Raw genomic sequence first — 17,959 nt, 5'->3', positions numbered from 1 at the left:
CAGGATGATCTCAGATCTGACATCCTTTTCAGTTCTGTTCTGAGAATTCAGGCCCAAATATGGGAGAATTCGACAGCCTTGAGACTTCAGATTCGTAACTGAACTCCTAAAATTCCTCTCTACTTCTATCTTCTAGGGTTTTTGGTCGTGTTTGCAGAGAACGTTTATGGTATACAGAAGCCTCCAATTTCTCCCTCCACTTCTAAACAAAATGATAATAGTGATATTTATTAAGAACTATAAACCATTAAGCGCTATAATAATTTATTAAGCATATAAATATAATAGTAATATTTGTCTCTGCAATTTGCTTGGTTTCAGGGCAAGAAATGATATTCTGCAGAACAGATAATGAAAAATCGATGTTCTTAATGTTGAAGTAAAGTACCTCGGTAAAGTAAGCATAAGTTTAAAAAGCAAACTTTAAATCTTTTACAGATGATAGGTTATAGAGGTTAATTTGTTTTTCTGATATTGGACTACAAAACCCATGCACTAAACTAATTCCATCATTTTCATATTTCCCTAAAACACAATCTTATCTTCCTTAAAGTCTCTACTTAAACCCCTTTCAAATAACCTCTTCATTTATATTCCAAATAAGAATTTCTTAGAGAACTAGAATCTCAAAATGTGAAAAATTATTTCCTTAAGTGTAAGATCTCAATGAGTTCCTGTAACAGACTTCTGTGAGTTTACGGTTAAAGCAGAGAGAGGGACAAGACTGATTTGGGAGAAGACCATTCAGTGTCTGCGATTTTCCACTCCCCCCGCAACCTACCCCCCAAGCCACCCCACCCCCACTCCACCCCCCATGGCAGCCTGTTTGAGATATCTGGGGCATAGCAAAGAGAGGAAGTTGTTGCCTGTGAGGAGAGCAGAAGACAAATATGGAGATAAGCTTTCAGCCCTAGAATTATTTCTGTCCTAGAATATTTGGGGGGGGGCGTTGTTTTGTTTGGGGGCCACATCCAACGGTTCTCAAGGCTTGTTTGTACTCCTCGCTCTGCTATTAGTTATGACTCCTGGTGGGGCTCAAGGGACCATATGGTGTGCTGGGTTTTAATCTCAGTTTATCACGTGAAAAACAAGCTCCCTATCTGCTATTCTCTCTCCAGTCCCAGTTTTGTCAATATTATAGCAAATCACGTAAATTTAACTTTGAGGGTACCAGCACAGTTGATCAAGGGTTCTGTCCAGGGGTTCTGAAGATAAAGCCTGGGCATCCCGCATGCAGAACATTCACCACAGCCCTCTAAGTTTGGTCCTATACTTCCCCCCCACTTGGTTTTTGGGCCACTGGCAATGCTCTGGAATTACTTCTGGAGGTGCTAGCGAGACCATATGGGATACCAGGTATAGAACCCAGGTTAGCCCAAATGCCCTACCCACTGCACTTTTATCTCTGACCCTGGTCCTGTATTTTCTTGTCTAATAGAGTTGAGGATGTTTTCATTTATATTTGATTCTAAAGTTCTATAAAGGTATTTTTCTTCTAGGGATTGAAGACACAAACGTTGTGCTATTTTACTTATGTATCTTATTGCTGTGCATATACTAGATGTGAAATGAACAAGTCATTATATTGATGCGTGAACAATAAAAAATAGCTACCATTTTAAAAATGCCTACCCAGGCAATATGAACACATTTTCTAGCTGTTATTGCTAATCTCCAAGGTAAAGCCTATCTGATAAAGCCCACCAGTGCCTGACAAAACAGTTGGATTCATGCCATTAGGGAGACTGGCTGCAAGCCAAAGGAATTATGGGGCATCCCACTAACCACAAAAAGAGATAGAGTTATTCTAAAATTAGGGGGAAAGAAGTGTCGGGAAATTTAAAAGAAGCTGTGTTCTGATATTTCAAAGCACACACGACTGTGTGCAAAGGGATTATTACCAGGCCTGAGTAAGAGGACTCCAGATCCTGTTTCCTTGGAAACTACAACATGAAGATAAATGTGGAATGTTGTAGAATGTTGTATCTGGAAGCCCCTTATCTGAGTTTTTGCACCTGGTTTGGAAATTGAGGCTGCTTTTCTCTGTCAGATTAATTCAGATACTCAAGGCAAGAGTGGAATGTTACGGTCCTACTAATCTTTCAAAAAGCAAATTTTCTGAAAATCTGTCATTTTAAACAATAGTTTCTCAGCATTGTATTTCTTTATTAATGACAGAACAATTGTTGTGGTTTTTACCTTGAAGGTGATTTGTTCCTTGGTAACATAAGAAAACTGGTAGTTTCAAGATGTCCAATGTCATTCAGCTACTAAGTTGCAGATTCATAAATATCCTATAATCCAGCAATTCTCCTTACTGCATACCCAACTATATGCTGAAAAGATATAAATGCATATATTACAAATACCAAGCATAGGAATGTTCATATCAGCATTTTTTAAGACTAAGCAGCATTTTTCTGTATTAATTTTACTTAATTTTGGTTTTGGGCCACTCCCAGCACTAGATGTTCAGAGTCACTCTGAGCCAGAGGTGCTCAGAGATCAAGCCGTGCAACAGATCAAACCTAGATTTTCTACATGTATTTAACCTGTTGAATTACCTCTATGACTTCTGTGTCAATCTGGGGAATGGGGGGAGGGATTGGTTTGGGGCCATATCTGGCAGTGCTCAGAGCTTACTTCTGGGTCTGCACTCAGGGATCACTCCTGGAGAGCTTGGAGGACCATAAAATAAGGGGTGCCTAGGATTGAACCTGGGTCATCCATACAAGACAAATGCCCTAACCACTGTACTATCATTCTAGCCCCTTAATTTTTATCAAATGAAACTGACATATAATAGAATATGAAGGATATTTAATTCAATTAATTTTACATGTACATTCCTATGTCACCACCAACTAAACCAAGATAAAGGAAAGCATCCTCATAGAAAATTTCCTAAAACTGTGCTCCCAGGGCCAGAGAGAGCACCGTGGTTAAAGTGTTTGTCTTGGGGCTGACTGGAGAGTTGGTACAACAGGTAAATGGGGTATCCAGCCTCCAAGATGAATACTTGACAAAACTGAATCTCCTGGTATAAAGCCATCTAGATAATACAAATTCTACATCAAGTAATGTTGTAATTTGACTCAGTAATCAGTAGGGCTGGAGTAATAGCACAGCAGGTAGGGTGTTTGCCTTGCATGTAGCTGATCCGGGTTCAATTCCTCCGCCCCTCTTGGAGAGCCCAGCAAGCTACCAAGAATATCCCACCCGCACCGCAAAGCCTGGCAAGCTACCCATGGCATATTTGATATGCCAAAAACAGTAACAAGTCTCACAATGGAGACATTACTGGTGCCTTTACTAAGCTAGGGAAACAGCAGTGTTTGTTCAAATCGTGTTTGTTCAGTGTTTGAGCAAATCGATGAACAATGGGAGGACAGTGCTACAGTGCTAATTAATAGGGTATTATAGCAATGATAATAGTGTGATGCCTAAAGGGAGGTTGTGAAAGATATTGCAGCTTCTGTCTGTTCTCTTGGATTCAGTTTGGTTCTAAAACCCATTTCCTATATGGAACATTATATATATAATTTTTGAAGATAACCACAATAGCTTTCATCCCACATGCTCTTCTACCTAGTCAAGAGAAAGGGTAGGGGCCGGAGAGATAGTACAGTGGGTAGGGCAATTGCCTTGCATGCAGCTAAATCGGGTCCAGTCCTTGGCATTCCATGTGGTTCCCCGAGTACCACCATAAGTGATTCCTGAATGCAGAGCCAGGAGCAAGTCTTGAGCATTACCAGGTGTGCCCCCACCCTGCAAAAAAAAGGAGAAAGGGTCTATGGCCTATCCCTTTACATCTGGATGGGCTTCTAATGCTTTGACTAAAGAAATGAGGTAAAAGAAGTGAGGTAAAGGGATGGTTAAGAAGATACAGAGCAGCTTTAGCTTTGTTTACTAGAAAACTCACATTTGTAGTCTTTAGCCATCACGAATTCAACCTTGAGGCCTTCATGCTGAATATGGAGGGGTTTTAGGTAGGCTCTCCAGTCAAGCGTTACTAGACTTGCCTGCCTCCTTGCCCCACTACCAGATATACAAGTGTATAGTGCCTTCAGAGAGATAATTCCAGCCCTGAAGGTGACCCTGCTCCAATTCTCATATGGTCCGCCCTGAGTACTGCCAAGGGTCACTCCTAAGCAAAGAGCCAAGAAGGGCCCCTGAACAGCACTGGGTATAGTCACAAAATAAAACAAAATGACTGTCATTCAGCTTGAGTCTTTGTAGCTGAAGGCTCAGAAGTTGTGAAATAAAGATCATTTTCTTTTTGTTTTGTTTTGGGATCACACCTAATGATGCTCAGGGCTCGCTCCTGGCTCTGAATCTAGGAACTACTCCTGTTACTCCTGTAGGTGCCCAGGAGACCATATGGAATGCTGGGGATTGAATCTGGTTTGACCACATGCAAGGCAAGAAGTGCCCTACCTGCAGTACTCTCTAGCCCCACAAAGATCATTCTTACCAAAATTTGTTATCAATAGTATTTGCAGGTATATTAAATTGTTTACTCCTCACTCTGTATTTAGGGGTCACTCTTGGCAGAGTTCAGCAGACTCTATGCTCTTTGCGGTATTGGGGATGATGTGCAAGACAAGAACCTTAACCGCTGTACTATCTTTCCAACCCCTTACAATATTTTTAATGTTTCTGGTGATAGGAGGGGGGTGTCACACACACTTGACTGTGATGGTTGCATACTTCAGGAGTGGTGCTCCCACATACTTGGTGACTGAGCACCACAGATCACCTTGTTGTGAATCCAGGCAACCAAAACGCAGAGCTGCTGCAATCACACTGCGGGGATGTGGGTGGTGCTTGCATAGCAAGCACTCAAGAGCTGAGGTATTCCCAGGCCTAAGTTATAACTAATTTTTTTTCTGGGGAGCACACTTGTATCAGTGCTCGGAAGCAACTCCTTTCTCTGTGATTGGGGGTCACTCCTATAGGTGCTCAGGAAACTGTTTGATGCCAGGAATCAACTACTGGGCTCCTACATGCACTATTGTCTGTTGTGCTATCTCCCTATGCCCTACTGTTGTAATTTTTTTATGTATGCAAGATACTTTTTCAGATAGAAGAATGGGAACATATCATTTATGAATCAGCAAGGAAGAAATAATAATTCCATCTGAGATATGGCTTAGTTGTAAAGCTTATGCCTTACATGCATGAGGCTCTGGGTTCAATCCCTAGTAACACAAAAGAAAGAAAAGCAAACCCAACAGTTATTCTTGAGTCAATATGAATTTTTATTAACACACATTTGTCAAAGTCTGTACAAACCAAAACATTCCTTGTTTTAAAATATTCATTATTACAAACATACAAATAAACAAAAGGTGTTACCAAAAGTTAGCTACTCAATTTCATGGTAAAACAGTGTCATGATTTTTAAAAACCAAAATTTCAAGACAGGCTTTATACTTCCCTTTTTGGAATTTGTGGAAAGTTAGAAAATGTGTGGATTTTCTTTATATTAAATGCCAAGACATTAAAAAAACATACAGTATAAAACTAAATGCTTTTATAGCATCACTTCATTGTAACAGATTTCTCGTCTTCAAAATTAAAAAAACATGACTGTCAATTTTTTCAGTCTTTTCCCCCCATAGTCAATGTAAATGCATCCAAAAAATAGTCTGACATTTTATCTTTACCTAAAAGTTATTCGTTCAAAAAATTACAAAACTATTTAGCACTGCTGTTTCCCTAGCTTAGAAGGGAAAATTATATACCATACTAGAGTGCTATATAAGCAATGTGGTCCACTGTTTCTCTTATCAGAAGCCACCCATTTCCATGATTTTATTCACTAATGTTCCTGGCTCCATTTGTGACAATGTTAATCACAAATTATCAGCATTTGCTCCTAATAAATATAAAGCAAGTTAAAAACCATTGCTTCAATTCATTTTGGTAATTGAAGTACAAAAGTCATCTGTCCTCATGATTAACTCTAACTCTATACCACTCTACATGATTCTAAGGTAGTTGGTTACACTGTTTTGTGGCACACTACACACAGCTATGGATTTCACAAACATCACGTTGGGGACACCTGAGAGTATGGCTAATAATGCCAATCCATCCCCTTTCCTGGAAAAGTAAATCCACATGCCTACTGAATCAAAAACGGAAAACAGGGCACGAGCACTTTCACCTGAGCACACCCTACCTCTGGCACCTGTTTTCAATACATGTCCATTAAAATCTAGGAGTGTACAGGCTGGAGTGCGTGAGGAGGGGGAGACGATTCAGGGACGTCATTTCTCCCGGTCAAACTCAGAGTCCATACCTGAGAAGCTCATACTGACCCCTTATCCTATTAATGTCAGTATTCTCCCATTTCAAATCTTCCTGCAAAATAAAACTCTGACAATGGTTCAGTATGACAACTGATAAAAACAAGGGTACTTTAAAAAAAGAAGTGGCAGTGTAAGTATTTAAAATCAATTACATAATCAGGAAAGGGGTGGCGGGAGGGAAGTGTCCAGTACAACCTGGACAACCTTCTATCTGCCCTTACTTAAAAGAGACAGACTGTCCAAATTTTTGCTGCCTCCCTTAAGTAACTTCTTAAATGCTCTTCCAAGAAATCCTCCAAAAGGCACTTAACTCCGTACTTATGCATTGAATTTTTTCACCTTAGCAATCAGTTTTAAGACTCCAAGGTAACAAGAAAGAGATCTGGTTCTGTTACTAAAAACTACAGAGCAGGACTTTTTTTTTTTTTTAAGAGGCATCATTTTTACAAGAACAACAAGCTAGGCTACTATTATTCCTTTATCAAGAAAAAAAAGTTTCTCTTTTAAAAAATAAATAAAACTCTGGCTATACATAGTACAAAGTTCATACATAATATACCTGGAAAAAAACCCAAGAATATACCCTGAAGCAAAAGGTTTATTGGAGAGAGAAAGCCTCTACCACTGTACCAAACTTAAGGTGGCAGTTTTCAAAGTTCAAAGGGTGGCAGTGACATGTAATTAATGCCAAACCCTTTGCTCATGGGTGTGGCAAGACACAATGATCGATACACACAAAAAAATCTTGTTGCACGTAGCACTGAGCAGTGATCAGCATTTAAAAAAGTAGTACCAAAAGAGGGACAAAGAGAATAATGAGGAAGAGAGAAGAGTGAGATTAAAACCCCAGACATTCAAGCATGCAGCCATAATACAGCACAAACCATTCAGTCCATTGCAATCGCACAAAGAAGGAAAACTATAATCAAATAGAGATTTCTTAAGAAAGCTTGCAATTCCCAGGGAACAGCCAGGTCACCAAACCTAACCCAGGAATTCCCCGCTTTTGCTCGGAGGCTCCTTGGAATCTCTCATGGAGAGGTTATAGTTCCTGACTTTTCAGATTTCTTGCTCTTGGACAATGCAGCTGCCTGCTTCAGGAGCTCTCGGTTTTTGGCCTAAAAGGAAGGGAAAAAATCAGGTAAGAAGGGTGTTTTAACAGGACAGGATATGTTTCTTAAATTGGTGCTAAGGCCAAAGGTCAGGCAGAAGTGAATAAATTCTTAAGAGGGAGAAAACAAGAGAAAGCTCTATCTAGGGCTGGTTCAGGAAGAAGAAAGTATTTGCTGGTTACTCAGTGTACTTCAATCTCCTGGGAGTCCTGTTATAAAAGGCTGCTTTATGCAACAAAATAAACCACAGAGTGGTTTACTTACTGTGCTGGAACATAGAATTGATAATTTAGATCTGGAATCACATCTAGCTTGTTTAAAAATCATTTATTAATTCCATTGTTTTGGGGGGGAAAGATCAGAATGTATCCAAGGGTAGAAGAAGTGGGTAGGCAGATGGCTTAAAGGGGCTGGATTCCGTGTTTTGCATATGGGAGGCCAGATTAAATCCCAGGCTCCACAGGGTGCCCTGAGCACCACTTGGAGTGACTGTCACACCCAGCTTTTGAATATGGCCCTAAAACAAAACAAGAAAGCGAAATAGTTAAAGACAACTACAAGGTGGATTAACACAATAAAATTTAAAGGTGATCTGCAATAATTTAAGAAATCTATGAGAGGATCACTTAAAATACAATTAAGTACATTATGGTTACCACATAATGTAACAGTCACCTGCAACTGTTCTGTAACTTCTTTGTGGGTTTTCTCCATCTGATTCATTTTCGCTCTCATTTGAGATTCTTGGTATTGGAAATCAGCCTTCAACTCTGTAATCTGAGGGGGAAAAAGGCAAGGTGAGGAGGCCAAGGAGAGAGCTTTCAAAGTGTTTGAGCATATGCTTTGCATGTCAGAGGCCCAAGTTTCATTCCTAACACCATACAGTTCCCTGGGCATTACTATGCTCAGGAGTAGCTCCCGAATAAAGCTGAGTGTAGCCCAATACCTCTCCCTGCTGCCTGGCTGCGGCCCCCCAAACAAAAGGTGGGGGGGGGGGGAAGGGGCAGAATGACCAGAAGAAATTTCTGTGCAATAAGACATATTTCAGCACCAGAAAGCTTATAATTTGTGCCCCACCCCCAATTAATGAACTGTAGGGATCTCACAAGTATCCATACCCAAATCAAAACGAGGGAAATTCTGTTAGTTTGTTTTGGCTTTTTGGGTCACACTAGGCAATGCTCAGGGGTTACTCCTGGCTCTGCACCCAGGAATTACTCCTGGTGGTGCTCAGGAGACCATATGGGATGCTGGGAATCGAACCTAGGCTGGCCACGTGCAAGGCAAAGACCCTACCCACTGTACTATCACTCCAGGCCCCAAAACCAGGGAAATTCTGTATCCTGGGTTTTTAAAATAAATAAATAAGTAAAAAATAAAAGATATTCCAAAATTTACAGGAAAACTTGAAGTAGTTCTGATTAGGAAGTAATTTTCAGGCACCATCTTCTCAGCAGGCACCTCCACATCTCAACCACTTGCGCTTCCAACCCCATGGTGAGTTTAACCTCTAGAGTTAACATCCAAGATTCCTAGTGCCTTTTTCTATCTGGAAGCAGATCCCCTCCCTCCCTGCTGGGGTCCTAGCAGACCTCCACACCCGCATCTTCTCAGAAGGTCACCTTCATATCTCCTAAACCTACAGCTTCTCTTATCACACCTCGTGCAGCTCACATTTACATTTCCTGTCACTAGTTGAAGTCAGTAGAGAAGAAAAGGAGCAACACACAGCCTAATCCCACAGAGACTGGGGGCGAGGTGGGGGTTGAGCGGAGGGGCTAATTACAAAGATTCACCAAACACAATGGAGAAGACAGGTAGAACCCCACCAGATTCAATGAGTTAAAAATAAAAACATGGAAGGTTCTGGCAATACCGACTATTCAGTAAACTCGGAGACAGTGACCTCAGTGACACCACTCTGAGGAAATTTAATGGGCTCAAAGAAACAATGGCATAAGTAGTTAGCAAAGAACTAGAAAGTATGAGAAGGAAAATAAGAATACTATATTTAGAAGTATCAAATGAAGGATACGGTTGGTCATATAAAACAAAAAATGCAATAGAGGGGACTGACTGGCAGAATAACAGCAGCTGAGGAAAATATCAAGAAAACCTAAGATGATGGGGCTAGGCGGGTAGGGTATTTGCATCCCATATGGTCCCCCCAAGCACCACCAGAAATAATTCCTGAGTGCACAGCAAAGAGTTACCAGTGAGCATTACCAGGTGTGGCCCAAAAAAGCAAAAAGGAAAAAAGAAGAAAAGAATCATCAGAGTCCCTGAAGAACACAAAGTCAAATTCAATGAAGAGCCATCAGTTAAAGAAATCATAGCTAAAAGAATTTCCCAGAGTTGAGGATTGCAGATACTGAGATCTAAGAGGCCAGAAGGGTATCAGTAAAAACAGACCCCCTCTCCACAAAAAAAAAAACTTCAAGGCACATGATAATCAGAGTTGACAAACACCAAAGATACAGACAGAATATTAAAAACATGAACTGGAGAGAGTACAACTTTGCATGTGCCCAACCCGGGTTCAATCCCTGGCATCCCACAAGGGCCCCTGAGCACTGTCAGGAGTTAATTCCTAACTGCAGACCCCAGAGTGACCCCTGAGTATTGCTGGGTGTGACCCAAACTTTTAAAAAAGCAAACTAAAAAAAAAAATTTGAAAGCAGCAGATCAAAAAAGGAATTTACAAAGGAAAGCCCATAATCTAGATTCACAGCAGACCTGGGTTCAATCCCCGGCATCCCATATGGTCTCCCGAGCATGCCAGGAGTGATTCCTGAAGGTAGAGCCAGAAGTAACCCCTGAGTAACGCCGATATGACCCAAAAGAAAGCCAAAAAATAATAAATAAAGTAAACAAACAGATTCATAGCAGATCTAGCAAATAAGTCTGTACAAACCAGAAGAGAATGGGGATACAGTAGCACTGTCGCACTGTAGTTGTTCATGGATTGGCACCAGCAATGTCTCCATTGTGAGACTTGTTGTTACTGTTTTTGGCATATCGAATATGTCATGGAGGTATAAAAAAAAATTCAATGAAATGAATGTCTCACCAAGAATATTCTATTCTATCCAGCCCGATTATCATTCACATTTGGAGGAATGATAAAAAGCTTCATGGCAACTGATTAGGGAATTCATAGCATTGAAACCTGAAAAGAGCTTCTTGTTTTGTTTTTGTTTGGGGGACACACCCAGGGGTGCTCAGGGTTTACTCCTGGCTCTGTACTCAGGGATCACTCCAGGTAGGGTTCGGGGGACCGTATGAGGTGCTGGGGACTGAACCTAGGTCACCCACATGCAAGGCAAGCGCCTTCACCGCTGCACTGTTACAAAGGAACTTCTTTAGAAGACAAGACAAACTACTCAGCACTCTGTCACTGAATGTGGAATTCACTCACAGTGCTTATGGTTGCCCTCTACTAGATAAAGAAAGGTCTGTTTATGCCAATCTTGCTATACTTTTTCAATAATTTATTAATACTTCATTCATGTTGAATGTTCTATATCTATTAGGTAATTTTGTTGCACCTATAGATATTATTATTATATTTTATTTACTAATGCAGAAATTTATGGGGTTATTGTGATATTTTCTAACATAAAGCCTACAGTCCCTTTTAAAAGTTTATATTTTCATAGGCTTATTCAGATTTCCCCTTAATTTCAATTTTCCTCTCTTCATTTCTATTAAATTGTATATCTGAAGGATTTATCTATTTCATACTAATTTAAACATCACGTCACAGTCCTCCTGTTATTCATCGATTTGCTCAAGCGGGCCAGTAACGTCTCCATTGTGAGACTTGTTGTTACTGTATTTGGCATATCGAATATGTCACGGGTAGCTTGCCAGGCTTTGTCGTGCGGGCAAGATACTCTCGGTAGCTTGCCGGGCTCTCCGAGAGGGGCAGAGGAATCGAACCTGGCTCAGCCGGCCAGCTGCGCACAAGGCAAACGCCCTACCGCTGGGCTATCACTCCAACCCAATTTAAACATGCATTAGTAAAAAATTAGCCACACTATTGTTTTAATTTATATATCTATAAAAGGAGAAAGATACGGTTTTTGTTTGGTTTGGTTTTTGGTTTGGGAGCCACACCCAGTAGTGGTCCGGGCTCTGTGCTCAAAGCTCACTCCTCACAGGGCTCAAGGAACCATATGGGATGCCAGGGATCAAACACAGGTCGCTGCATGCAAGGCAAGTGCCCTGCCCGCTGTGCTATCTCTCCCGCCCTAGAAAAAGATACAGTTTTTGGAAAAAAATTATTTTTAAACTTATCACTGTTTTACAATTTTATGGATTTTCAGAAGTTTAGATTTAATTATCTTTGTACATGTAGTTGTCACCTCTTCCACAGTGAAAAAAACAAACTTTCTCATATGTGAGATATAGAGAAACACAGTAAGGAATTAACAAATGGTCAAAGTCAACAGAACTGGACCTTTATTTTTTTTGGTTTTTTTGGTCATACCCAGAGATAGTCAGGGGTTATGTCCGGCTCTTCACTCGGGTATTACTCCTGGTAGTGCTCCAGGGACCATATGGAATGACAGGAATCAAACCTGGGTCAGCCGTGTGCAAGGCAAATGCCCTACCCACTGTACTATCGCTCCAGCCCTGTAGAACTGAAGACTTTTATCTATAGAACTAAACTTCCATGACGGGGGCAGGGCGGGGGCTGCCTGGGAGAGACTCTTCGGACACTGGTAGAGGAAACAGGCATTCTCATGATTGGTGTTGTGCTGGAATCATGTATTCATGAAAAGAATAATTTAACAGTATTTTAAATCCTGACACTTCAATAAAAATGGGAAAAAAAATTTCTTAAAAGTGGGTGCTGTCAGAGAGATTGGACAGTGCGTAGGGTGCTTGCTTTGCATGTAGCCAACCTGAATTCCATCTCTGACACTCCATATAATACCCCAAACCATGCCAGGAGTGATCCCTGAGTTCAGAACCAGGAGTAAGCCCTGAGCACTGCCAGGTGCGGCCTCCAAAAATATTGTAAGAAGTAACTTTTAAGGGCCAAGGAGATAGCTCAAAGACCAGAGTTCATGCTTTGCATGGAAGAACCCTAGGTTTGATTCCCTAGAACCACCAAGTATGGTCCCCAAAATTGAAAAAAACAAACTAAAAAATCAAAATAAAATTGAATAAAATAAGAAAAATAAAAACCAAAAGAGATAAGATCAGAGACAGACAGACATGACATAAAGAGCTTGTGTGACGTTGCAAAAAACAATCTGTTTCTGTTCCTTTTTAAACCCCAACTTCGCAATAGCACTAGAATTAAGCATTCATTTTGCCTGATTTGCAAAAGTGTTTTTTCTTTTTCTCTTTATGGCTTTGGGCCACACCCCAGTGGTGCTAAGGGCTTACTCCTGGCTCTGCATTCAGGGATCACTCATGGCAGGCTTGGGGGACCATGTGGGATGTCAGGGATCAAAAACCACTAAGCAAGTGTAAGCAAGGCAATTCACTGTACTATTGCTCTGACCCATGATTTGCAAAAATTCTTTCTGTCCATTCCTTTATGATCCATGAAGAAAATGTACTTGGGTCTATTTGCATGAATCATGTAGTAAAGTGGAAAGAGTATTAGTCTCTTCTCAAGAAGGTGTAACTTATAAAAATAAACATAACCAAGGGGGTACGGTGCCACCAGCAGGTCAACCTGTACCTGCAAGGTGAGTGCATCAGCAGCCTTATGGTGCCTTCAGGCTTTCTGATACCCCAAAATTGTCGCTGTGCCTCTGGCCAGACCCCAACAACTTGGGACTAAGTTTCATGAGAAATTAAATGGCCAAAACTTACGTATGTGGGAGTCATGCTCACAAACCACCTCCAGCTCAGCTATAAAAGCTCATTTTTCAGCATTGCTTCAGAGACCCATAAATAAATCTCGAAAGAGATCAAAAGCTGCAGTTAATCTCAGACCCACACAAGGCTGAGCAGACCAGATTAAATTGGAGGGGTGCAGGTTAGCCTGGTGCCGCCCAAGCAGAGCCCCCGGCAGCTGCTTGCTCCCACAATCCAAAATCGCCACCATGTCCCCGGCCAGACTCCACCATCTCAGGACAGATATCACCAAGATATTAACCTGCTGAAAATTTGGATATGTGGGTTTTGTGATTGGAAATCTCCAGGTTTTCTCAGAATTAGGATGGGCTACCTCCCCCCACTTCCTTACACTACTAAAAGCACTGGCAGTCACTCCCACGAATCAACTCCAGTGCCACCATGTAAGCTCTTCTACTGGCCTTGCTTCAAGTCCCATAAATAAATCTTGAAAGAGACCAAAAGCCACAGTTAATCTCAGACCCATGTAAGACTAAACAGACCAAAGTAAATTCGAGGGGGACAGGTTAGACGGGTGCCCACCCAAGCAGAGCGCCCTGAAGCCATTTGCTTCTACAATCCTAATCACCACCATGCCCCTGGTCTGGTCCACCATCTCAGGATAGAGCTCACCTAGATATAATCTGCTAAAAATTCAGGTATGCGGGTTTTGTGACTGAAATCTCCAGGTTTTCTCAGGGTCAGGATGGGCTACCGCTCCCCACTTCCCTGTACTTCCATAAGCCTTAGCAGTCACATCCACACCCCAAAGCTGCTACTCCAGCCTTACCATCCCAATAAAAATACTGAATGCCCTGAACAAACATGATGACCTCTTAGTACCTGTATTGCAAATAATAAGGCACAAAAATAGAGGCTGGGGATTGATTGTGGGTTGTTGGGGGGTGGCGGGAGGGAAATGGGGGATATTGGTGGTGGGAAATGTACACCAATGGAGGGATGGGTGTTGAACCACTGTATGACTGAAACCCAATCATGAATAGTTTTGTAATGGTCTATTTCACAGATATTCAATAAAATTTTTTTAAAAAAGTAATGTAGAGTTCATGCCTGTTTTAGGCAGCTTATTCAGTGGCTGAATAAATAGCAATACTCTTACATTAAAAAATACCTTAGATTCCTTTGTTCTGACATTTTTTCAGTTGTGTAATTGAAATACATAATTTTTGTGTGTGTTGGGGGGGGGTTGGGCCACACCCGGCAATTTGCAGGAGTTACTCCTGGGTCTGCACTCAGGAAGTACTTGTGGTGGTGCTTGGGGGACCACCCATATGGGATGCTGGGAATTGAATCCGGGTCAGCCATGTGTAAGGCAAGTGAGGCCACCTACTATACTAGGGATTTATAATTTAATCTCTTGGAGTCCATTTCCTCATCTATACAACAAAGATTAGATGGCAGAATTCATGTAAAGGTTGGAGATATTGCTCAGTTGCCATGTATGTGATACCCTGGGTTTGATCCCTGATATCCTCCCCACCCCCAACTAACACAAAGAATGCTGGGTCAGAGAGACAGTACAGAAGGTGAGGTGTTTCCCTTGCATGTGGCTGATTCCAGTTCCATCCCACTTATGGTCCCTTGAGTACTGCTAGGGACCACTCCTGAGCACACTCTGGCAACTCCCACCCCCCCCCACCCTCCAAAAAAAATGAGGAAAAAAACTTTTTTACGAGAGGTGCTGGAGCAATAGTACAGCAGGGAGGGCATTTGCTTTGCATGAGGCCAACCTGAGTTCGATCCCCAGCATCCCTATGGTCCCCTGAGCACTGCTAGGAGTGATTCCTGAGTGCAGATCCAGGAGTAACCCCTGAGCATAGCCAGTGTGACCCAAAAGGCAAAAAAAAAAAAAAAATACCTTTTAAAAATGAGAGAGATAGAGACAGAGAGATAGAGAGAGACAGAGAGTGTGTTCAATGTGGCGCCAGGAAGCGAAGGCAGTGGATTAGGTGCTTGCCTCAGTATGCAGCTGACCTGAGTTTGATTCCCCTGAACACCTCCAGTAGTGATCCCTGAGCACAGAGGCAGAATTAAGTCCTGAACATAGCTGGGTGTGATCCAAAACCAAACAAAACCCCTTCAATATTATGTCTTAACGGCTGATCAGAGTGAATTACTACATTCTGAATATAGTACAAAATAACAAGTAGCTTTCAGGGGGAATAAAAAATCTAGGTAAAGGGATCAAAATCCTAAGGCAGAGGCCGCAGAGATAGTACGTACAGCAAGTAGGGCGATTGCCTTGCACACATCTGACCTGAGTTTGATCCCCGGCATCCAATATGGTCCCAAGCACCACCAGGAGTAATTCCAGAGTAGAGCCAGGAGTAAGCCCTGAGCACTACTTGGGTGTGGCCCCAAAACAACAACAAAATTCCTAAGAGGAAAAATACCAGAGGTACTCTTCATCTATGAAATAATGATAGGATAATAAACTTAGAATAGTCAGGTGTACAGCAAGCATCCAATAAAAACTAGTTGTGACTGTTACTAATACATTAAAGCAAAAATGATAATCTTTCTAAGAACCTGAGAATAAGAAATAGATATGAATCAGAACAAGGATGTAAAAAGTAACCATAGAGAAGGAGGAGGATGACTCTTATACCAGAATAGGAATATCACAGCATATCACTGAAGAGATGAACAAGTTCAGAGAATAGTCACTCAGAGCCGTAGCTGTCAGCAACGGAAGCAAGGTGCCCTAAGAGCCTTGGAGGACTGGCCTAAACATTATCCAGGGAGCTGGCCTACCTATTTTGAACCTTACTGACCATGGCATGGCCAATCCAATAATAGAGATAGGGACACCAAGTTCTCTTAGCCTGAGATCATTAAGCATTACAATTACAATACTACCTTTTGTATCAACTCCATGCTCACTTAGGAGAACCTTCTGAGAAGAGAACAGTCTCTAAGGTAGGAAGGAAGGGTAGGAAGGATAGTACTACTCTACTATATGACCCCAAATTAAGAGGTGGATAGTGCAAAGCTGGGGAGATAGATAGGAGCTGGGTAAGATGCTGCTTACTTTGCTTGTGGCTAACCCAGGTTCAATCCCTGATACCACAAATGGCTCCCCAATCCCACCAGGAATGATCCCTGAGCACAGGGTCATGAGTAAGCCCTGACCACTACCAGATGTGGTTCCAAAACAATACCAAATGCGGTATGTTTTGCGGTAGACAGTGAAATTTTAAACATCATCTCTGTTGTCTTGGTTAATGGGAATCCTCCCCTGAAAAATGGAAATTCCATTTCCAGGGGCTCAGAAAAATCAACTTTCTAAACCCATTTGACTGAGGTTGATTCATCATGATAATACTATACCCAAAGTGATCCTAGCAAGCCTCTCTGCAGGCTATCCAAACTTTGCCTGCAAACTTGGGTTTCTCTTTCAAAGCATCAATGGATAAGGATCCCAAAACAGAGCTAACATTATGCCCTATACCACATCTCTTACCTTCTTCTCTTTCTCCAAAATCATTTGATCCTTTTGATGTAGCATCTTCTTCAGAGTAGCTACTTCTTCCTTCAGCTGTGCAATGATGACAAAGTGGTCAGTGCCTGGTGAATCCAGAGCTAGATCTGGAGAAAAGCTGTGTTGGGGGAAATTATCAAGAAAAAAAATCTTAATTTGGATAAAAAAACTTTTTCACCTGAGAACACCTTAGAGGCTACTTGATTGCAAAGTCTTGGGCAATGGCAATTATAGAATTCACAGCATCTAGCACAAATACCCTCTACACTCCAAACTCAATGTATTTGCTAAAATGCACTTGGAGCCATGGATATATCTATATCAGGTTCACTGAAGATTTCTAATTTTTTTTGTTTTCTTGTTTTGGGACCACATCTGGCTGAGCTCAGGGCTTACTCCTGGCTCTGCACTTAGGGATCACTCCTAGAAGACTTGGGGGACCATATGGGATGCTGGGGATCAAATCTGGGTTAGCTGCATACAAAGCAAGCACCTTACACCCCTTCCCCAGATTTCCAACTATTAATGAGTAAAACTGTCATAATTTTTGCTGGTAATCTATAAGTAACCTGGACAAATGATCAATTCTAAGCTCATTCATTTTTCTTTTGGCTATGCCAGGGATCAAACACCCAGGGTCCCATACATGCAAGGCAAGTGTTTTATCATCAAGCTACATCCCCCAGTCCTCATATATTTTCCTTTGAATTCCCCACCCTCACCAGACCTCCCCCACCCCAAGTTGATCTTGTGGCTCTTTATTTTCTGCTCCAAAGCACTAGAGTGCAGTGCAACTGCTAAGAAGCTGCTGCATTCCATCCCAAGAGCAGTCAGTGCTTTCAAAAAGGGTAAGAAGAGGGGCCAAAGAGAGAACACAGCAGTAGGACACTTGCCTTGCACGCGGCTGGCCCAGGTTCGATCCCCGGCACCCCATATGGTCCCCCGAGCCTGGCAGGAGTGATCCCTGAGCGCAGAGCCAGGAGTAAGTCCTGAGCACCGCCGGGTGTGAACAACAACCAAAAAAAAAGGTAGAAAGAAGATGAAATTAATAGAAAGGAAGTCAACTTTCCTTATAGTACAACTGGTCTATAGCCTGTCACTTCCAATACTAAGAATTCTGTGCATGACATTTTGGCTGAGAGAAATAGATGGCAAATTGCAGTCACATC

At 41.8% G+C, this 17,959-nt stretch overlaps 1 protein-coding gene across 3 annotated transcripts in view; it reads right to left on the bottom strand.

Annotated features, from left to right (window-relative positions):
• Positions 1 to 5,237: 5,237 nt before the first annotated feature.
• Positions 5,238 to 17,959, bottom strand: part of FAM76A (family with sequence similarity 76 member A) — a 34,597-nt gene continuing 21,875 nt past the window's right edge. For 2 of the 3 annotated variants that reach the window (XM_056122587.1, XM_056122590.1), the window contains 3 exons: positions 16,773 to 16,908; positions 8,105 to 8,206; positions 5,238 to 7,435 (listed from right to left, as the gene is read on the bottom strand). In XM_056122587.1, coding sequence (XP_055978562.1) covers positions 7,349 to 7,435; positions 8,105 to 8,206; positions 16,773 to 16,908 — 325 coding nt within the window. In that variant the 3' untranslated portion in view covers positions 5,238 to 7,348. Of the gene's footprint in view, positions 7,436 to 8,104; positions 8,207 to 16,772; positions 16,909 to 17,683; positions 17,780 to 17,959 lie in introns of all 3 variants that reach the window. The other variant, XM_056122589.1, reaches the window with a different exon arrangement.

The sequence above is a fragment of the Sorex fumeus genome, unplaced genomic scaffold (genome assembly GCF_029834395.1).
Source record: "Sorex fumeus unplaced genomic scaffold, SorFum_2.1 ptg000047l, whole genome shotgun sequence".
NCBI lineage: Eukaryota > Metazoa > Chordata > Mammalia > Eulipotyphla > Soricidae > Sorex > Sorex fumeus.
This window is presented reverse-complemented; position numbering and strand designations above follow the sequence as displayed.